This window comes from Gavia stellata, chromosome 3 (assembly GCF_030936135.1).
Source record: "Gavia stellata isolate bGavSte3 chromosome 3, bGavSte3.hap2, whole genome shotgun sequence".
Taxonomy (NCBI): Eukaryota; Metazoa; Chordata; class Aves; order Gaviiformes; family Gaviidae; genus Gavia; species Gavia stellata.
This window is the reverse complement of record NC_082596.1, coordinates 23,585,035-23,608,314: the sequence shown is the minus strand read 5'-3', so window position 1 is coordinate 23,608,314 and position 23,280 is coordinate 23,585,035. Positions and strand designations below refer to the sequence as shown.

The 23,280-nt window shown below is 40.3% G+C and overlaps 1 protein-coding gene across 1 annotated transcript in view; it reads left to right on the top strand.

Annotated features, from left to right (window-relative positions):
• The window catches only part of GRHL2 (grainyhead like transcription factor 2), a 47,645-nt gene that overhangs the window by 381 nt on the left and 23,984 nt on the right, over positions 1–23,280 (top strand). Inside the window, 6 exon segments of the mRNA XM_059815409.1 lie at positions 2,881–2,948; positions 4,520–4,904; positions 8,326–8,378; positions 11,875–12,031; positions 14,557–14,668; positions 20,096–20,190. Coding sequence (XP_059671392.1) covers positions 2,881–2,948; positions 4,520–4,904; positions 8,326–8,378; positions 11,875–12,031; positions 14,557–14,668; positions 20,096–20,190 — 870 coding nt within the window.

The following is a 23,280-nucleotide window of genomic DNA, read 5'->3' as shown; positions in this document are numbered from 1 at the left end:
ATACTTGCATCAAGCACCCTTTCTGTTTTAGGGGAAGCCTGTCTGAGGCTGTTTTGATGTGTTTAGTTCTGGAGAGAAAAAACAAAACCAGTATTTGCAACCGTGATTTCTTTATGAGCATAGCATTCTTCCTCTTCCCTTACAAGAGCATTGGATGAATAAGCCCACTTCTTATTTGTGCTCAGATACTTGCAGTATTCTTTAAAAAGTGGAAAAGAGGAGGCCTTGCCCATCTGTAGGTTTGTCTGCTTTTCTGTTTCATTCCACACATGTTTTAGTTTGCTCTTTAACTGGAGTATCTCTCATCTGACAGTTTCCCATGTTTTTTTTATTTGTATAATGATTGCAGTAGGCTGTATATAAACATATAATGAGGTCTAGCCCTTGCACTGGAAGTTTGCAGTCTAAATAGAAAGGTGGAGGACAGAAATGGAGCTGGACACAGAGACAGAGATCTAAGTCAATTTACAGGGGAAGCACTGACACACAGTTTCAGTTTATGTCAGGTTATAACCCTGGGGCTTTACCTACCATTTTGATACCACCTTTCTTTTTCGTATATTTCTTAGTGTTTAAATAGAGCTATGTTTGAGATTTCTCTTGAAATCAGAGCAGAGTCCTACAGGGTGCATCTCTGTGTAATGCAGAAATTTCACTCTGAAACCCAGGCTGACCCCTCTGTATTCTGCAAACAGAATCAGTGTTGCCTACCAAGCACTGAAGTATGAAATTGTTCATTTCACTTAAACTATCTCAGTACTCCTGAGCCCACCTATGTCTGCATTGGACAGATGATCTTCTGTGAAAGCCAGCAGAACAATGCCAGCTCCCCTTGTAATTCATGAAGAAGTAGCGGGAATGGAAATTTAAAATTAAGAACTTTTGCTTTTAGTATTTATTGGTATAAATGCTTTTAGAGAATGGGCTGCTCTTTTTAGCCTCTAGTATGATAATTAAATGGAATGTTCAGGAGAAGGGTTTGTAGGTAAGTTGCCATATACTAACCTTATGGTTAAATATTGTTTTGATTTCTTTACTGATTATATTTCAAGAGATGTTCCTTGCTTTTGTTGTCAGTAGAGAAAAGCTTTTCCCAATGAGAAAGAAGAAAGGTCCTTTTCTCTACTTGACAGAGTTACCACAGTGCCAGAGTCTGTGAAGTTAATGCAGATTTGTAAAATTCAGGATGTGCATGAGCATCTGGAGTGTTGGCTTCCGTCTTAGTAATACCTTTGTATGTAGCAGTTCATTAATCTGCTGGATTTTTAAAATAAAAACAGAGAAAAGCCCTTTTCCTTCTCAAAACTATGTCTGTTCCTTGTTCCAGGCAGTTGCAAAAGTCTTGGGGTTCAGATGGAATAAGCTATGTTAATCTCAAAGCCATTTCCAGCATTCAGTCATAACTATTTCTGTCTTGAACTGGGAGAAAAGGATAACTCCTGTTGATGCTCTCAAACAGGAACTTAAAACCTAACTTAAACCTCTGTGCTGTAATGTGGAAGTGTAGAGGAGGACTTCCAGTGCACAAGACTCTCTCGAATTGCTCTTATTTGTGATCTGGCTCATTTATTCTGACATGCTGGGTAATTTTTTTGAAGTACTTTTTGCAGTCAATAGGAATTATTTGAACGTAACTGGGTTTTTTTGTTTGTTTTTTTTTTCCTCTTCTCCTTTTTCTTGTAGTGATATTTACCTAAGCATAGACCCTCCTTCAGGGATAAATATGTGATCTTAACCGAGGAATCAACATGTGCATACTGTGGCTTGGATCCCACTTTTAAAATTTATGGAAGAGGTTTTTTTAACCAACAGGATGCTTAATATGGAGAGAGGATGTCCCTGAGAGAAGGAAAGGCTCTGGCTAGCGCTCTCTGACTCTGCTGCTGTCTTGCAGATATAGCTGATGTTAACCTTGGCTACTGTAGTTCACTGTAGTATTGTTTTTCCTTTAAATTCAGATATTTTCCTGATATTTCTTTAAAGTATTTAAAGATAAAAGGCACAGCTTTAGCCCATTCTTGCTTTTTAATCCTGAGTTAACTGCTGTGATGGAGTGGATATACCTTCTTTTGTAAAAGATAGATGACAAGTTTTAGCTCCTAAATTGCTGGTTCAGCAAGAAAAGAAAAATACGGTCATGGAAGCAAATTTGCCCTTGGTGATTTCAGATCTGTGCTGGTATCAGGAAACTGGTATGTGGGAAGACAAATCTTTTAAGTCACTTTTGGTGTCAATTTTGAGTCTATTGAGGGGCCAGATTTTACTGGATTTTTACTTCTCGTGGCTGTTGATGCAGTCAGCAAAGCAGAAGTCGGTGTTCTCTGATGATATGCCAGCATGCCCCGACTTGTCCTCATGCTAGGAAAGGGAAAGATCCACAAACTTCCCCTGGGTACGAGTTCTGCACCCTCCAGACTGCTCTATAATAGGAGGACTTAGCCAGTGCTTGTGGTTTAATTGAAACCCCTTTTTCCTCTGAGCTAAAAGGGTCTCCATGCAGTGCTCATCAAAGCATCACGTATTTCTTCTCGTCTTTTATTATTCAGTGAAAAGCGTGTGTGTGTTTGGGAATATAAACTTTAATTTTGAGATAGCTTGACCTAGCTTGATATTCCAAAGAAAAGGACATATAGAAAAGTGCTTTGCTCCAGATTTGTGTGCCCAAGAACTAGAAAAGAAAAAATCCCTACATTTTTTCCCTTTTGGAAATTATCTTTCTGTTCACAATCAGTGTCCCAAAGAAAAACAGCTCCTGGCATATGTGAACTAGACAACACTGCTACGGTTACATTTTTCTAGTCGTTGCAATATAGAGCAGTCTGAAGCTGCAAATACCTGACAGTTGCATTTACCTGACCCGATGCCTGGTGTTGTTCTCAGGTTCCCAGAGATAAAAGGCTGTTGTCTGTTAACAAAGTGAGTGATAATCAAGAAGACCAAGATAAAAGGTACAGTATTATTCAAAATCATACACCCAGCTACTTACAGTGTTGATCAGTTGTGAACTGAAGGAACTATGGTAGCCTGAGGGTTTATGGTTTTCTTCCAAAAGATAAAAGAATGAAGACTGTTTTGGGAAGTAAACTTTACTCCTTTTTACTTTTAATTTATTAGAAAAACTGATCAGTATTGTTAAACATGCAATTTGCAAAGTAGCAGGAAGTTTCATTATTTGTTTGTGTTTCTTTTTGTTGTTTTGCTGCTGCTGAGATTAGTAAAATCAGATTATACTGGCAGTTGGCTATTGGCTGCTTCTCTTTCAATTTTCTTCTAGAGCAAAAAGTGAGTTGTTTGGCCTCAGTAACCTGATTTATAGTTTTATTTATCATAACTTAGGGTCTGTCCAGAAGGAAATAAAGTAACTCTCTCAAAACAATTTGCTCAAAATGTTTTTCTCACTCCTCCCAGATTTCAGCCTTCCTCTGTAGGCTAAAAGTGACTTGAAGAGTCAGAGGAAGCTGACTCCTGCCTTTATTAATACTTGTGGCCAAGAGAGGGTGTATATTTATGTAGAAAGAACTAAGTTTTTACATATAGGAAGGTATCTTCATGTAAAATTATAGTGGAGAGAAGCTACACAAGGTTTATTTTAATGTAGCTAATTTGGGACAGCCTTAGACGGTCTCCACTAGCTGTGTAAGGTGAAAGTTTAAATAGGTAGTAGTATAAATTCACTGTTTCAAAACAGAATATGAAACTTTTTGAGGGACAGTTTTTCTTCTGCGAACACCGAAGAAATTCCTAAGTTGAGTGTGTTTGACAAAACTGGCCTTTGGTGGAAAGCTAAGATAGAGGAACTGTAATGTCAAAACATATCTCCTGGGTTGAAAAGAAAGCAGTATGTTACACCTACTAAAAGTTTTATGAGTTAACAATTTTATGTCAGTGCAACTACTATCAGTGATAAGATTGCTTTCAACAGCAACGGTGGTTAGATGTGGGAATGCTGCTGGAGGTACCTTGCAGCCGCTGTAGTTACTGATCTACTCTGATACAATGGGATTCCTGGGCTTGTTCTTTCAGAAGAGCATTGGTACCAGAGTTACACAAACAATAGTGACCTGTCAACAGCCTGAAAGAGCATGCATCAGCATATGAATTTTGCTGTTGATATTGTGCCTATTTCACATATAAATTTTCTACTGTGAGTAATCCATACCTCGCCTTACTCTTTATGCTTATTTTGTGCCAAAAGGCTGTTGCACTGGTGGATTGATTTTTGCATCCAAATTATAAGCAAAAGCAACCCTGGATACCCAAAATTTATTGTAACAAGTCATACTGATTATAGGTCAAATCAAATGTATCCTCTTTCCCTAGCTGTTAAAGAGCTCTGGACCTCTCTGCTTGTATCTTATGATGTCTTTTCCCTAGTATTTGTTAATGTACTACTTCTTATGGCAATGACTTGTCAGAGTTGAAAGATATCTTTTGCTTCCATCTAAGAACATTAAACTATTTGAGGAGGAGATTTACTCTATCAGGACAGTTCATAACGTTTTTTGGTTTTGTCTCACAGAAATTGTCTTAATACCACAGAAGCTCAGAGTAATTTAAGTGGGGGAGAGAACCGCGTGCAAGTCCTGAAGACGGTGCCGGTTAACCTTTCCTTGAACCAAGACCCTTTGGAGTCGTCCAAAAGGGAATACAACACAAATGTGTCTGGGAGCTCAACGCCCATTACGGGGACTGGAGTGACTGTGGTTAAAGCAGAGGAGTTCACCCCTGTTTTTATGACCCCACAAGCGCACTATGCAAGAGGAGAAAATGAGGAGCACCGAGGAGTTATCTTTGAACCATACGAAGTGTCCAACATTGCTCCCCACACAAATTATCTCAAAGATGACCAGCGCAGCACTCCTGACAGTACGTACAGCGATACCTTCAAAGACGGAGGAACAGAAGTAAGTTTTTCACCTCATATTAGCATCTAAGAACACAATAAAAAGCTGTAAACAAGATAAGGAGATTTGAGCTGTCCACAAGAGCCATTAGAAGATCAGTGATGCTTGTTTCAACAAATTAATCTCTGCTTCTTGCTGTGTTCCTGTCAGTCTGCACTCTGATAATAGCGGAGCATCATGAGGTGTTTCAGAACACAGTTTTAAAGTTGTTTATTGGAAACTCTGAGAATAATAGATACTGATCTTTTGTCTTCTGGGATATTGTGTCAAGTAGAGGATAGTTGCCATTCTGAAAGAAGATCTGTTAACAAGATCTGCCTTCAGACCTATTCATAACAGTAAGAAATAGCAGCCACGTTGTAACTGGGAAATTCTTACTGTTCTTCTGAAAGTGCAAATGAGCAGTGTCAGCCTTTGCTGCTAGATAAACCCAAGTGATTTATTCAGAAGCTGTCTGTTGCACTAAGCTCTACTTTGCAATGTGGGCAAGTGAGAAAAAGTAGTAGAATTAGGTGACTAGAGGGGAACGGCGAAGTTAACAGGCAGGAGAAGACTCAGGTGCATGCATATTTAGGGGAATGAAGAGGAGAAGAGACACAAGGAGCTATCTTGTAACTATTTTACAGTTATGTTGAGGCAAAGTAATTATACAGTCAGCTTTAATATGGTGAGTACCCTTGGCTGCTTTTGCCTGCTGCAGAATAATTCAAACAAGCCAGAAATGTAGAAAGGTAAAAATTGTTTAAAGCTGATAGTACCTCTGCAAGAAATTAGAGATATTAGGTGGTAAAACTCTCCCTGGATTTTTCTCCTCCAACTCTATGAAATTGTAAATGTAACAAAAGTACAACGCAAGCTACGTTAAGGCTGAGTTACTCTGAGTATAGAAGAAATTTACCGTGTATTTGTGTACGTATATTATAGAAAAGTAAATTGTCTCCACACATGCATCATAGATCAAGACGTCTGGAGGTGAAATCCATTTTCAGATATAGAACACATTTAGGTCAACTAAATGAATAATTAATGAAGAAATCTAGCTTGCTGTTGAAAAATCAGTAAGATCAAACCTTGGATTAGAAACATTGTTCTGCGTTCTCAAATCACATAATTTCTGCCATTTTTCATTGTTACTTGTATATGGTTTTTTAATGGGAATCCAGTGGTACCGTACTCATGGCTTTCACTGGGGTGCTGTAGCTGAGTGATTCTGTTACATTTTTTTTGTTCTGGGATGCACTGCTGAGAGCTACCTGAACAGCCAGTGTGCGCTGTGCAAAGTGCTATCGAATGTGCAAAGTTGTTTATCTTGGAGGTAAAAAGTGAATTTACATCTATACGTTGGCCTTGCATCCCAAACTCCATGTTGTGGTAATTTTGTTACAATGGTAATATTTTGTTATGTGTTTTTTAAAATGATTGGTTAATAACACTTGTCATCTAGGCTTTCTCTGCAGTCTGTGGAGAAAGAGGCAGCTCAAACTCGATTGCCAAAAATGAGCGGAAAGGTTTACCAGGTGCGCTCACTCCTCTTCATCTTCACCTCCCCTATTAACTGTACAGGGAGACTGAACAACTAACTAACTAGGTCCCCATCTGTAGCTGTCAGGTGAGGTGTGTGCCGCTGTTGGTGGCGTTCCAGCCCCAAATGCTTGCACGCAAGCGGCATGGGAGCAGGGGGAGCTTTCCCACCCTGCTGTAGCCTCACTCAACACTTAGCCTGTCCCTTCATTTTTTCTCAACTACCCAAATCCTGGGATGTGCTTTACCCCTGCGGTGGTCTGATGGCTTCTCCAGCCATGTGCTGTTGTGTAGGGACAGCTGTATGAAGCAGGTGTGGGGAGAGCATAAGGTAAAATGTCAAAACATACCAAAAGAGAAACTTGTGCTAAATTAATGTTTAAAGTAGGAATACAGTTGTTCTTACTAGTTTTCCTATTCACTTGGTGACAATGGCTGGGTTTGGCTGCAGTAGATTTGCTCTGATGCTTGATCAATTTTTAAACACGTTATGAATATGTATTGAGAAATTGTTTCAAAACGCTTATTGAGTGACTTAGCACTCTTTCTGTATAACAGAACTGAGTTTTTATAGATCCCTATGGTAGTGGACACTTCGCTCAATCACTTGCTATGTTCTTCAGATGCAATTTTAACAATTATGTAAATATACCTTTCTCATCTCTTTCATATTCTTATTTAGCTGTGATTAATTTATTAGTCCTTTATAGTATAGACAAAATTTTTGAGGCTATGTAAGTGAGTAGAATGTTTTTGACAATGTCAAACTCTAGCCTTCATATGAAATGTGACTAGCATGTTAATATGGGACAAACTTTATTGTAATACCCCCTCAGATGTTAGATTTCTTAGAGTATTTAGCTTATCTATTCTACTGCTCATGGATCCTCGACTTTTGATCTTCAGGAAATATTCCTAACCAGTACATAATAACTTTCTTTGCACTTAACTAGTATTTGACTGGATATTTGTTGTGGCACAGTTGTGCGTAATGTAAAATTAAAAACTGTTTTCAAAATCGCCTGACTTGACACTTCTAGAAACAAAACAGCTTTTAATTTCTAACTGGTGATCACAAACTAAATCGTGGAGATTAAATGTAATGATCCATCAGTGAGTCAGAGAGACATCAGCAAAAACATGTTTCAGGCAAAAGGCAAGCCAAGAAGCAGCAGCAAGGCTTACATAGTAGAGTATGAATGGGCTTGTTTGCTCAGGAAGACAGAGTACAAATCCTTGCTTAGTCTATGCAAAAGATTTCGGTTTTTCAGAATTCTACCTCTTGATGTAATTTTTTTTTTTTTATAGATGTGTTTTCGTTTTTTAAAGAATGACTGTAGGTCTCCTTTCATCTGGTAAAGTGTGCGTTTTGCTCAAACATAATCTTATATTGAAGGTAAAATACTTTCTTAGCCTGTGTCGCCCCTCCTGTTCAAAATAGACAGTATAGCAATCTAAATTTTTGTCAGCATTTCATTGTAGGCCTTAAGGTCAGCTGACCACATGCATTTTTAAATAAAACAAAACAAAAAAAAAAGTGAAGTCTCTAGGAAAACTGATTCCATTTGAAAATATCTTCGAGATGGGGTACATTTTTACAGGTTTGTTTTAGAATATTTTAATGAGTAGGCAAGGAGTTTAATAAGGCAGAAGATGTTTTTCAGCTACATTCCTTTAGCAGTTAGGTTATGAAAAGCTCTAAAAGCTTGACATAAATGAATTATCTCTGTCAATTCTAGTGTAAATACCATGTAGGGTCCACTCCAGTTTTAGGGATTTTGAGTTTTAAAAGGTTGATGGTTTCTTCTGAGAGGTCCTTAAATAAACATAATTCTACTTTTGTTGGTATTGTCATTTTGATTATATCAAACTATACTTAATTGTTGTTTTTATTTTTCAGAAGTATCGCAGTGTGTCCGTGGGGGCTGAAGAATATATTTATGAACAAACAAGGTATGGTATAAGCTTTGAAATGTGTTGACTGGCATCACGTAAGAACGTATCGAGGAGAGGCTGCCCGTGTCCACTTTCTACCCTCCCTTTCATCACCCTGCCCAGCAGCACTCTCCCCTTCTTCTGCGTGTGTTAGCTTTCATGTCTGACCAGTTTATATCTTCATCTGTTATCTTCCCTCAGCATTGTTTTGAGGTAGTAACTCCTCTGAAGCCCCCAGAGATATGCAAGATTAAAAGTTTTAAGAGAGGTCCCCCAGGTAACAGGGCACAGCTTTGATAGCCAGGTCATGGAAAGTCTTCCCCACCTTTTGGGATGGCAGGATGCACAAATCAGATGTCCAGGATGGTTGAACTGGCTCCACCGACCTTATGAAATTCCCATCTTTATTTTTCTCTTCTGTTTTTTTTTCTAGTTACTCCTAGTAGGTTTTCTGGGAAACCCTCTGTCTTTTTACACTGCTTGTTGTGGTACTTCATGTTTACCTATAAAATAATATAAATGAAGTGTCTATTACAAACCATGTGAAAAAAACTAAGAATTCCAAAAGGTTTTAAAACAAGTTTCAAAAACTGACGTTTGAAAGGAATAGAGTCCTCCCTGCTAAGCACAGAAAAATGCTTGCATAGAATGGGTAAATGCTGAAAAGTCACTTAACTAATAAAGACTGTGATCAATAAAATTTATAAGCTGATGCTTCATTTCATGCTTGTGAATAGTTCTGTTTATATCTGAGAGATTACTCTCCCTTTAGAAAGAGGAACATGCCTACATATTTTTCCTGGAGTAGGCATATGACTGTTTCTGTAGTGGAGGTTCCTTACAGCTTGATCTTTTTTCTGAGGTATATTAAAACAATCATTAACTGCAGTGAGCTCAGAACTGAGACATTAAATAGGCAGTGCACATGAAACATATTTAGCAAAGACTGCTTGCTCACTTACTACACTGGATATTTATAAAATTGAATCCTGAAGCATTGGCATTGTTAACAATTCTCAGACATTAAGTCTTTCATGCTATGGCCCAGGTCCACAAAACCTCCAAATGCACATTAAGAAGAACAAAATACATCTTTCCTGGGAGTTACGTGCAAGTGATAGGTGCTCAGAAAGGAAAGCTTCAGATTGAAAAAAAGAAGTGGTGAATATGAAATTAATTGAAAGCCTGATAGAAGATCCCTTAATGACTACATGGGGCTTTAGTTAAGACTGGTGGTGAGATTCAGAATAGTATTATAGTCATTTAAGTGATTGCAGTAAGTTTTAAGAGTAACAGTAATACTCCCGCTATGGGGCACACTTTGATTGCCAGCGGGGAACAAGAAGAAAATTCCGAAGTGGTACCACACAGAGACTGCGAAATTGGCCAATTGCAGTGTGTCTGGGATTTACATTTTTTGATGTCTTTCTGAAACATACAGAATGCCAGAAACAAAAGACCAGACTGTGATAGACTGTAGGCAGCTCTGTTAAGACACTGTGTGTCTGACTTTGATTCATCCTAAGACCTTCTCAGCACACATCCTTGTTAGGCCTTCTGTTTGGTGGGAGGTTTTGAGGTGCATGTCCCAGGGCACTCGGCATGCTTTGGTGTACATCGTGCAGCAGTCTCGTAGCACGCAACCTGCAGTCCCTTTGTGTGCCACTAAATCGGAGGATGTTCCCCCCCCACTAATGGGTGGTCAATCCACAGGGCAAGCATATGCAGCGGGATGGATGCTGGGTCCACAACACCAGTGGTTCTGGTCTTCCAGTCCTCTTGGATGGGGCTGTTCTGCTTGCCGGTGTCGACAGAACCTCTGTTCCCCTTGCACACAGGACAGAGGGACATGGCAGCACACACTACGGTGGGCGACAGCGGAAGGGACCGCAGTCCCCTTCGTGCTGACTTTCCACTGTGCACAAGAGCCTTTGTGTCGGCAGCAGCTGCATTGTTGGGAAGCGCTGGTACTGCCATCAGTGGTTCAGATAGGTATAGGTTAGTGTTTGCTTTTTACCTTAGTTTTGCTTTGATTTGTAACTTTTAAGCAACTAGAAAAATGACTGGACTTCCATTTATAAGCTAAGAAACACTTAGACATTTTCTTCATTTGATTGCATGTTTGTTACTAAACTAAATAATTGGTATTAAACCGCCTGAAACTTCTTCCTTTGGATGGAAAGACAGTGGATTGGGTTGTTTTTTTCTTCTACCTTCTCTTCAAGTGGGGATTTAAATGTTACCATTATTCATGCATTTTAGTGTTTTGTTTTTTTCCATTGGATAGTTAAAAATGTTTTTGTCTTCCCCTTATTTCCGTATTGCTATGGCAGTGTTGTGATGATCCAGAATATTTGCTTGACCTAGAAAGTTAAGGATACACTGTTGTTTTGGACCAATGTATTCATCCTTTTGGGTCTACTTCAGCACTGCTTAAATATTTAGCTGAATTAGGATCTTTGTGAAAATGCTTCCCCTGTATCTCCAATTTGTGAGGACATCCGGCAAGTGACTTCTTGCATTAAGCTTCCTGTGGTGACCAAATGCAGTTTGAAGACAAGATTTATTCTGCAAGGTTAACATTATTTTTCATTTAAGAGAATGTGAGGAGCTGCAGGCATCATTTTTATTGGATTATTGTTCAAGCCCGTTATTGGAGGAGGCGGCTGGAAGAGGCTCTGTGAGAACTGTGTTCGGCTAACAGTTCACTAGTTATTGGGGCTTTAACTTTTCATGGTTTGAGAACTGCTTTAAAGGTGGAAAGTTCTCCTGTGAAAGAGGATCTTTTCTAAAATCTAACTTCCAACACAAGAGCAAACTCACTTTTTCTCTAATTTTTGTCTTTTTCTAAGGGAGGTTACTTGATTGCAGATGCAACTAAATGTAGGTACTTTGTTCTGTCTGATTAATTTTGAAAAGAAGGCTTGTAAAAACCTTGATTGCACATTGTCTTTAAAAAAATGAACCTACTGTCCCTTCTGGTTGTATTCCTTCTGTGCCCTGTGATGAAAGTAGCAGTTGGACTTTCCATTCTCCATGTCCATCTTTTGCAACAAGTTTTATTCTGGTTTGTTTGGTTGTTTGGTTGTTTTTTTGTCGGGGTTTGGTTTTTTTTTTTTTTTAATGTCTCTTTCTGCAACGCTTCTAAGTTTAAATGTCTGTGGAGGTAGCTGGTTTCCTGCAAATCATACTGAATCCCTCTTGGTATTTGACACTCTTACTGTGGGGTATGTAGTCTTGTACTTCATGATGGTTCTTTTCGGAGAAAGTAAAGACATAGTCTTTGCTCCAAGAGCCTTGCAGTCCAGATAGTTTTACGCTTGACTGCCAGATCTGATGAACTTGAAAAGAGAAAATTGCATTTTTAAATACCTCTGTGACCTTTTCCTGGAATTTTATTATTAGCTTCTTATGCCTTGCTTATACAATGCTTGGAATACATAATAAATGGGGACAAAGAGAAAAGGAGAAAGTGATACGGATTTTGTTGGTGTTTCTCTCCCTGTCTTTTCAGCAGCACTTTCCAGTATACGCTAGAAGCTACCAAATCTCTGCGTCAAAAGCAAGGGGAGGGGCCCATGACCTACTTGAACAAAGGACAGTTCTATGCCATCACCCTGAGCGAGACGGGTGACAACAAATGTTTCCGGCATCCCATCAGCAAAGTCAGGGTAAGTCCAATTCCTTTCCCAGATGGGAATGGAGCTCTGCAGATAAATGTAGTTGTGGTTGGTTGTTTTTTAATTATTTTTTTCTTGTGGGAGAGGACAGAGCAAGCTTACTCTTATGCTTAATGTAAAGGTGGGAGAGTAATATTGATGGTGGTCTCAAATACTTTGGGGTCCAGTTTTTTCGAAGTGTGATCTTATGAGTTAATTATATACATATCTGCCTCAGTTTATGGTTTGGCAGAATGGTTATTACACAGATATTGCACTTGACATTGGTGAACTTATCATTGCTATGATTAAAGAAAAAAATCAGAACTGCTACATCTACTGTGTAAGTCCATCTTCACTCACTTGTGCACTTCAGCAGTGGCTTTCCAGTGCGTTTCAGATAAAATGTGAAGAGTTGAAGCCATCCTTTGTGACATAAATTTTAAATCATTTACATTGTACAAGTGTGAGCTTTCACTTGATATTCACCTAGAAATATGACAAAAAGGATGATTTGCATCTTAGATCCCGTGGGTAGAACCGGAGCTTGTGTATTCAGCAACATCTGCCTGGTGAACAGGCCTCCTGATTTCCCTTGTAATGTTTCTGAGTAAGCAAATCCTAACCCAGTAACCTTGGAATGGGCAATGAGCCTCAGAGTTGCTGCCCTGCAAATTTCACCCTGAAGCTGGAAGGGGCTGCATATGTATGAGGCTGCAAAAGTGTTTCCATCCAAATAAATGAAGTAGTGTAAAAATGTTGTGACTTTAGTTGAAGGAACCAATGAAAGTCAATGTGAGCAGTGAAGCAGACAACAACCTGTATGTTTCTGTCATACATGAAATTTAGAGAGACTCTTCCTAAAGAGAGGCAGTGATTTATAAACCTGAATAGCAGTTAATTTTTAGCCTAGTTTCTTAAAGACATGAGGCTGATGATGGCATTTATTTGTTGGCTGAAGCTGTTGTAAGACTTCTCTGCTGCTGAAAAGTCTCTCTCCCAGCCAGCCACCTGTTCCTTCCCCCTTTGTTATGCCAGCTCTAGCACTTGTATGGCTGAAACAGGAGTCAGGAGCTCAGTGGTCTGGCTGGAAACCAGTCCTCATAAGTCTCGTTCACTGCACAGCCACATGAGTTTTGAAGCTGTGTGGCAGCAGAAGGGTGGAAATTGTAGAGAAGAGATGAGACCATTTCTTTTGGAGCAGGTACAGTTTACAGAAGATTGTGAAACTGCATGCAACTTTCACGATCATGTTCTGTTTGCCAGGCCCCCAGCCAAGTGACTGTTGAATTTATTGCCAATTCCATCCAAACCTGACAGAGGGACAAGAGGTTTTGAAGGTGTTAAACCTCTACAAGTTCCATGTAAGTGGTTGATAGAGGAAAAAGATTAATGCTGTCCTTGGTGGAAAAGCTACAGTCTGCACTGCCAATTCTGCTTAGTGCATCAGCTGGCCTGCCAGCATATACCTGATGGCCAGCCAGTATGCATATGCATAGCTCAGAACTCATCCGTGGCATATTCTGCCTTGTGCCCACACAGTAGCTAGACATGGAAGATGCAGTGATGACGTTTGGCTTTTATAGGTGGAACAGAGAAGGTCACAGAGCATGTGAAGGGTTGCAGTGGTGACTGCGTGGAGGGACATAGATCATGAATCAATTGTGATCCAGCTCCTTGGCTTGTGAAACAGCTTGATGGTATTTTTTATGAGCTTGGTGACTCAGGGTTGAAGGAAGAACGGGAACAAAGAGGATATTTAAAAGTGAATTTTTTGTTCTCTGTGATTTCTTTTCACTTCAGTTTACCTAGTATGAGCATTCTTTCATTGTTTTGTGTTTTTTGTTTTGCTTGCCTACAGCAGGGCTTTTTTAGAAAGCCTTCATTACTCAGGTGAAGTTTTGCATAAAGTTTCAATCTGTTTCCTTTGAATCACACAGTTTAACAGAGGGAATTCAGAACTTGAACTGAAAAGCTGGGCAAAACTCAGTAAATAATCACACTGAGTTTGTCATTAAATACATGTATGCAAGAGTCCTGCTACCGAGAAGGGTATTTGGACTATGAATGGTAAAACTAAAAATGTCCTGCCTTTAGCCAGTGAGCCTGAGCTCCATAACAACACACCCCTTTACAGTGCAATGTCATCTTCCAGAGTGACAAGGAACCTGAACTCCAACACTTGGACTGGACTTGGATCAGAATCGGAATTGGGGATCCTCTGACTTTGAAATTACCACTTTTTACTTAAGGGAACTTAGACTTCTTAAATCTAAGAATACGATTAAATTTTATTTGGACTATCAAGAACATAATCCTAGGCCCTGCATTATTTTAAAACTACATTTCTTCTGCACTGAGTCTTTAAGTGCATTGCAGTATTGGACTGGAATAAAAACCAGCAATCTTCTACAATCAAAGTACTAGGGGAGGGCGGTGACTCCATCAGCATTAGAGGCATATGGGAGATTTTAATTTTTGTGCTTCTGACTATTAATTGCATTAACTAACACAACTTGTGCTGTTGATTTTCTTAGAGCGTGGTCATGGTTGTTTTCAGTGAGGATAAAAACAGAGATGAACAGCTGAAATACTGGAAATACTGGCATTCTCGGCAGCACACAGCTAAACAGAGGGTCCTCGACATTGGTGAGTGTAAGAGGATCTCCAGATGTTTCAGGGAAGATTGCACAATGTGGAAAGCTCTGATACTTTGCACAGGGATGTGGTGGGATATATTGGCAATGGCTGCAAGGCTTGTACCACAGTTTTTAGCAATGGCTCATCTCTGCTAGGACTGGACTATGGGGTCTGTGAAGCAGGATGGAGACCATGCAGAAGGAATGGTCCTCAGGAGTCACAAAGTAGAGCTGCCCCTTGCATCCATATTTAATGGCGTTCCACCTTCTGCTGCTGGGAAGTTGAGGTCTGCACCTCCTCAGGAGTGGCAGAGTGTTTGTTTCCTTTAGTTTTTCAAAGGCTGATCCATTCTTTGATCCAGTAACAGTAGCAGCCCACATAACAGTTATGTTAGCTAATCTGATGTGTAAGTGCAGGCTGAGAGTGAAGATGCCATCTTTATGGTGACTGCAAAGGTGCACACAGGACTCCTACAACCGCAGTTTTTGAGTCTTGTTGGTGTCAGAGAGAAGTGAGGGAGAAGCGAGCTCTGGTGTGCTATCCTGAGAGACCTGTTTACCATTCATCCTGTCTAAGGTATTTACAAGCCCCTTTCAGCCACAACTGCCCTATCCGCATGCTTGGGAGATTTTAGCAGAAGAAGAATGTACCTGCTGCCAAGGAGCCTGAAGTTGAAATCTGTGGGAGTGTCTAGACATCAAGCACTTCTCCCCTCCCACATGCAGTTTACTCATGCAGCCATCTGCAGCGGATTCCAGTCAAAGGAGTCGGGGAGACCAAAGCAGACAAAGTCTATCTTGTTTTGACCGCCTGAGGGAACCAAACCATCAAATGGCAGGAATGAGAGGGGGCAGAGAGGAGGGGGGAAAAAAAAGCAGGGTTACTTGGAGAGAGCACTGCAGGACTTCAGGGGTGATTGAACAGGGAATCAGTCCCCAAGTGGTCCTACTCATGCAGAGCCTTTTGACTTTCAAGTGCTGCAGCCTCCACTGAGGCTGGCATTATTTGAAGTCAAGTGTATTTGGTCAAAGCAGCTCTTCCTGAATCTATTCTCTGTCTCTTGTCTTATCATCATAGTTCTGGCTGAACTGTTTCCCCAACTCCTTCCCCCCCCCCCCCCCCCCCCGGCTTTTGTCCTTTGGGGTAGTTAAGGCAGTAAAACCTCCACCCCAGACCAAATGACTCCTATCATGACACGTTAAAAGAGCAAGTATGCCACGTCACAGCTATTTCTGAAAGCTGCCTGTTTTTTTGTGCTAGTCCCTACAAGCTTGCAGTGCTAATGCTCATACCTTTGAAGGTATGTGCTGAGGAGTTCGTTCCACTGCAGTGCCAACACCCTCTGACTCCACCGCGCTCATGGTGTACCAGCACATTTCAGTCCCCTTACCTGAACAAGTCAGCTTGTGATGCATATTCTGTAAAATCGTGCTCTGCAAAATAAGTGCTGTGCATGAGCTATGTGTTTATTTGTGTTAAAGTGAATGTCTTTTATGTTTCCATTAGTTTGAGATGAAATAGGTCGGTGCTGACTTTTGAGGCACTCTGGCGCGTATTCTTTATTTGGACTGCAAACATGAGCAAAGCCTGGTGTAGTAAGACTTACTGATAGAGCACTCCTTGTCAGACGTAAGAACTGTAAAAGCACAGTTTACCTCAACATTTTCAGAAGAAAGACCTAGATGTTGCTCAGTAGTGTTTTCTTGAGAACAACTGAAATACGGCCTTAGCTCCTACTAAGTACAGTGTTTCTGAAGTACATTTCATTTTCTTTGGGACTTACATTGTGGATATTGGGCTTATTAGGGCAGAATGGCTCCCAATGACATTTCCCGTACAAGTATCAAGCTGCATTTAGCAAAATCTTCCAGTTTTATCATCAGATGATCTAAGTGAACAACTTCATCCAAATTTGAAGTTGGCCCTGCTTTGAGCGGGAGGAGGGTAGGAGTTGAACCAGATAACCTCCAGGGGTCTCTTCCAAGCTAAATTATTGTGTGGCTTTATGAAGATTTCCCTTTATGTTAAAAATTCAGATCCTTGAAGGGCTCCTGTAAAGGAATACTGAGTTAGTGTCCAGGCCCTGTGTAGTTAAAAGAGAGAATTAGGTGTCTGTGAGGGAGATTAACAAATGCCAGGACACACCATGGAGAACCATTTAAACAGGCAGTGAGAGAAGCTTGATAAGAACAGGGGTGTGTATCAGATTTGTCCCATCTTCAGGGGATGGTCTGGCAATCTGCTGGTAGCCCCACTTCTCTTTTATTTTGGATTTCACTCCAACTATCAACAGTATATAAAGGGTTAATAATGTATTAGGCTCCTTTAAAACTATCTGTGAATAGCCATAAATCTGTGTAACCTGTTCCATAGATGTTTACAATCATTAATATTATTTTAACTTAATGTTTGTAGCATATGTTTAACATCTGTGAATCTTTTTTGCTTGTTTGTGAATGCACTTTTAATCTAGAGCATGACTTAGTCCTTAGCAGGCGGAGAATCAAAAGAATTTGGGATGTTCTAGCTCTGGGGTCCAGCTATTCAGCCCTCAGATAGGGGTGATGACTCTGCTTGTGCTGCTTTCCCTGGTGTCACAGGTCTGTCTGTCTGCCTTCTGGCCTGCAGTTATATTCTGGAGATCAGAGGAAATAGTGTGCTGGCTGGTGCACCTCCTGGGAGGAAGGATGGTTGAATGGATTAGATGCAGTACTGGGTCTGAAGATGCATTGAAATTAATAGGATAAGCATGTGCTTACATGTAAGTAAGTCCCTAGTGCTTGAGGACTCAAACTGAGGACTTGACGCTTATTAAGCAACAAGGAAAGTTGTTTTCCCAAATTTAGGCTATGTGCTGTTATGGATTTTTCTGAAGAAGGAGGGAGGCACTTTCACTGTTTTTAGCAGGAGTGAGAGGGGTGGTGGAAAAAAGCTGACTTTTCCATAATGCTGTGCTGTGACATTGGATCACTAGCTTTTTCTTTTAAAATAATGTCAAGTAAAGAATACAGTACTAGATTGCAGCAAATATTGATTATTTAGATTCCGTACTATAATTTGACAAACACTGGAACAGATTCAAACTTGGACATAAAAAGTGGATATGGAAGCTTTAGATTGGGGTTATTTGTGCTCCAGAGTCTTGCCCATATTTTTTTGCAGGATAGTTTGTATTATTTATGTGCACAATACAAAAACTACTACAATGGTATGTAATGCATGCAAATGGTTGGTATTTAATGTTGAAATTTGCCACTATTTCATATGCAGTTTACCCAACAAAAGAGGAAAGAATTCCTGTCGAGTCATTTTCTTGCATATTTTCTACTTCTGGTAACTCACAGCAGCAGAAGAGGAAGAATTGTAGTCATACTAACAACTTTCAAATATCCTTGGATGTAAATGCTTTCTTAATCTACTGAGGATCCTTCTTTAATTATCTGTAACTTGAGGGGAACAGGATGCACTTCTGCTTTTAAACAGCATGTCACATAGACACTCCATGAGATTTGTGTATGGCAGTTAAAGAAGCAGAGGCATGTGTTGGGGGAAGGGAAGGGTTGGTGGGATGCAAGGTTCTGACAGCCTTTTGGGAGAAGAAAACATGTGTCTTTACAAGGCATCTTGTTCATGTCTTTCCAAAGTGCACCTACACAGCACGCCCATATGCAACAGTCAGTTGCACGAGGCACTTTCTGGTGAATCATAAATTTAAGGGGTGGGTGGATGTGTGCACATGCATATTAAACTACTTATGTGTCTTCTAATTCCTCTCATTTGCATTCCTACACTGAATTTAGATCGTGAAGCCAATGACTTCAGTTAGACAGGCGATCTGAGTTCATGATGGGAATGAAAAGCCTGCCTGCCCTCTCAAACACCATGTTCACTTGATGCATCACCAAATATCTTGTGCTGTTCCTATGGTTAGAACAGTGAATTTTTACTGTATCCAAAATCATTCATGTATCCCAGGCACACAGTTTCATTTGCCCAGTGAAATGCCAGCATCCCTGCATTTCAGATGAGAGAAAAGGATACTGATTGTACGTCTCAAATGTTAAATAATTCTCCTTGCAGCAATGGTTTTGTTATAAATTATTTTAAAACAGTTATTACCTAGAAATTATTTTTTAGAGATCAACAGTTTATTTTTAGAAGGGTAAAGGAAATTAATATTAAAACCATTTGGGTGTCTCACTTATAGAATACAAAAACATCCTCTTTCTATAACTGATTACCAAGCTGAGAATCAGAGTGCTTCTGAAGTGCAAATGTAAGATCAAGATGACGTAATCTCAACCCTCTGGCACCGAGTCCAATTACAGCCATTACAGCCCTGGAGGGATTCTAAGGAAATGTATATGTCCCAGAGAGAGCTGATGTATTTGCATGGAGAATCTGGAAGTTCCTTTAATTAAGCAGATATTACCTCCCTACAAACCTGGTCTTTCTCTTAATCTGTCATCAAAAAGAAGAAAGTGTGTTAAAGTGGCTAGCAAAGGGAGACAAAAAGGGGGCTTGCTCCTCTTTCAGATTATAAAGAAGACCTGTAAATTGTCTGTCTTATGTGGTTTTCCGCCCTTACTGTTTCTGGGGCGTGGGGTTGGGTCGTCTTTGAAATTTGGGCTTCCTCCCTCTTGCTTTGCATTCCTGCTGAAATACTAGTTTATTGATAATATTAACATCCCTTTGGAAAAAAGTGAGAAGAGGGTGCAGATTTTGTAGTTAAAATTTAAAAATACTTTGTTTGTTTGCTATTTTAGTATCATACACTCTTGGAGAAAGGATCTTTGTGTTCTTGGTTCTTTGTGTTGTGTGGTGGTGGGTTTTTTTTTGTTTGTTTGGGGTTGGTTTTTTTTGTTTGTTTGGGGTTTTTTTTTGTTTGTTTGGGGTTTTTTTTGTTTGTTTGGGTTTTTTTTGTTTAAAATAGAGATCCAGCATCCAGTGCAGTAATTCCTGGGAAAGTTGAAACGGGTGAGCGAGAAATGTACACTGCTGATTATTTCCTCCAATGATAGTTCTTAGCTTTTTAGAAAGCTTCTTTAGGATTTACCATAATGTTGTTTATTTATGTCAAGGTTTGAACACTCCCTTTAATTGTTTCAATAGCTTTTAGTTAATTTTCCAGTTTTGGCCATTCCTTGGCCAAGCTAATGAATGCACCTACTCATTCCCACTACAGTCACACTGATTCCTTTTTGAAAGCAAGCAATATTTTGCAAGAACATTACCTAGTGATGTACTATGCGTAAGACTCAAGCTGCAGTATGTTACCTCTTTGCAATTAAGCTTATTAATAGTTCAACATAAACAATACAAGACGTAGTTTTGATGCATTAGACAAACCAGCTGAAAAAGCAAAGATATACCACGAATTGTAAAAGAGAAAGTTCAAACCTTGTTCATGAGTCTCTTGTTTGTTATTTCTTACAGCTGATTACAAGGAGAGTTTTAATACCATTGGGAATATTGAAGAAATCGCGTTCAATGCTGTGTCCTTTACTTGGGATGTCAATGAGGAGGCAAAGGTGAGGAAAAGTCATGCAGATAGTATCCATTTATAAGTAACATCCATCCTTAGTCACTGTTCCAATTCTCTCCTTTTTAACAAATAATAAGAAGGGTAGGTGGAGGTGAGTGAGCTCAGTCTCTGCAACGCCAGGTAAACCGTGGTCTTTCACTAACCCCAGAGATTCTGGCCGTCCGTAAAAGGCAAGACGGTATGTAACGGCTGTTGGGATGATATTGCGTTCACACCTGTATCACTGACAAATCGACATGTAGTTCTGAGGAAATCCTGTAGGGCTCTCACAGTGTAGTTTCTTACTTGTGGCCTCTCAGTGATTTTCCATTTAAAATACGCCCCGCCTGAGAAACAATAAAAGTTTTTTTCCTACTTGCAAAGTCAGTGTAGGACACAAGGTGAATGTCTTCTTTCTCTAAATTACCAACTTCCTTTTTACTCTATTAACATCTCCAATAATCAATGTTCTGAAAGCTAGACTATGCCTTCCTTTGTGTTTGTGCCATTATTTTTTATAGTGTTGCACAGACTGTCCTTGCAATTGGGAATGAACGTGTTTTCAAGGACTGTTTTTGAGGACTGGTGCGTTCTCGTTCTTTCTTTTTTTCTTTTTTTTTTTTTTTAATGGTTAAGTACTCTCAGACATCGGGTTTTGCATTCGTGGATGTGACCGCTACAGTGGACCTATAAACCAGGACAGCAGAGCACCTTAACAAGTCTCTTATAGATAAGGTTATTCAAAGGGTAGCAGAGTGTTTCAGCTGCATGGACTAGTGTAGGAGAAATGAAAGGCTGCCAGTAATTATACGAAGTTGGCCCCGGAAAGCAAACAGCAAGGGAAATAGGCGGTGTAAAATGAGTGGGGGTAATGTGGGACTCTCAGGGATGTAGAAGTAATAAACAGCAAACACTGTTGAGATTAGCAAACTCCTGATACGGTTTTCATGTTGAATACAAAATGCCCAATGTTCAAGTAATGCTAAGGATATTTCAAATACAGAGACATCTTCATGTACGATTCCCCACTGTAGTTCTAACAGCAAGTGAGTCCTGTGAGAGATTGCATTGAGCGCACAGTGGTAGCATTAACACTTACTGTCCTGACTTGCTGACTGAAGGTGCTTAGGTTTGTCGTAATAGGGATTTTAATCTCTGATGCACATTTTAAAAGAATAGAGCACTAACGAAAAGACAACAGTTCTGAAAATCGCCTAGCTCTTTCAAAAGCTGGCCTTGGTAAACAGACTTTTACTTGGCCCAGTTGCTAATGGTGCTATATTTACTCATGTAATGATTACCTGTTCGCTGCCCCAGCTATTCCCCATTTCAAAATACAGCGATATGTTGTCCTCTGCAGCCACAACAGATGACCGCTGTGTGGGTGTGATCATTATACAACTAAATACAGCAAATACAGATTTGGGATCTCCAACACGACAGACTTTCCCAAGGACCTTTACAGAAGCACTACCAGGGCTAGAGCAGGGCAGTCTTGTCTCTTCTTCCCACTCGCAGCTACCATCCCCATTGCCAGGGCTAGCAGTTCTTTAACACACTTGCATTTGCAGCTGCAAGCCAGACTTAGCAAGACACCATGTTGATCTAGGCGCAAGAAAGTCACATCCACTAGTGTCAGGTGTTATCTTTGGCCATTTTGTTCTAATCTCACACCAGTCACATTGTTCCTGCCTTGCATGCCAGAACATTAAGAACACAACTCTCGCAATGGTCACTGGAAATATAACATAGTAAGATTTTAAAAGAATGACTCTCTTATTGTTGCTGGATTTCAAAAAGCGTCAGGAGTGAAATTTAACAAAGCCACTTGTATTTCTGCAGGAAGTAGTCAATAAAATGCAAATTGGCTTATGCATATTTATTTGGGGGGGCAGTTAGCAAATATCTGATCTTTTAGGAGCTTGAGCTGCAAATGTATTGATAAAAGTAAGAGTATTCATAACACAATTTGGTATTGGGCTATCAAGCATATATCAGGTCGTACCTGAAAGTTTATCACCGTGCACTAAAGTGTTTCCCTCCCCGTGTACATGCACCCACATGCTTGCTCTTGTTGGAGAGTCTAATACAATAACCGGTTGTGCTGGGTCTGGGGATTCCCATAGGATGCCCCTGTGGTGTTTGAAAGTTGTGGACTCCGAGGCACGTCACTGAAGGTTGCCTTTTCTCTAGCGGTTACCTCATCCAAGAGAGATGAAGAATTTCAAGGCCTAATTACAGACTCTCCTTTCTTAAGCTTTTTGAACGATGATCTTTAAACTGGCTCCATTGTTTCTGCTCAGTGCTGTTTTCCCTTTTCACCACAATTTCAAGATTAAAACTAACCTCACAGGCACAAAGACCTTTCTCTTTTGAGTCAGACCAAAGTGGCACAGAGCAGTTCTTTCCAGGGTCTCTGAGATGTGATGAAGCACTCTACTGGCCCAGGAAGAAATAAAGAAAACACACCAGTTGTTGGAAGTGCACAGGGGAGCGATCTTCAAAAATCAAACAGAAGCAGCTGAAATCACCTAACCAGATAACCCTGTCTCTCCTGGGAGACTGAACCTGCATCTAGGAAGACTTATCTGGACCATCAGATTTCTCACTTTCCTATTCCACCTGGAGGGCAGCTTATTTAAAGCCAGATTTCTCCTCCCACACGCAGGCAGAACAGCACCCTCCTCCTGGTAGTCCTTCAGGATGAGGGTATAGCAGTGTGGGTGTGACAGCCAGAATCTGCCCGTTAACAGTGAGCCTGCTAAGGGTTTGTAAGGCAGCATCTCAGTTGGATCTTATGTGGAAGAAACAGGCATTCAGAGAGTACAGGCAGAGGCCTTTCTTTATCACCTCAGTAACGTGAAGGGAACTGGGGTGTTGGCTCCAGTTCCTCGTGCTTGGTCCCTTGTTTTCTGGCTGCTGCTTGGCAGAAGAAATCAATGGAAGAGGGAATCTTGTACAGCATTTGTTGAGCTGTGAATAATCTCACCATTGGTTTTTGTAGACTAAGGGAACAGCACCAGCGTCAGAAACACCACTCCACTAGCGTTTCGTCTGCCTTATCTGGTCGACAGCAGCAGTCCCCTTGCCTTCTGGC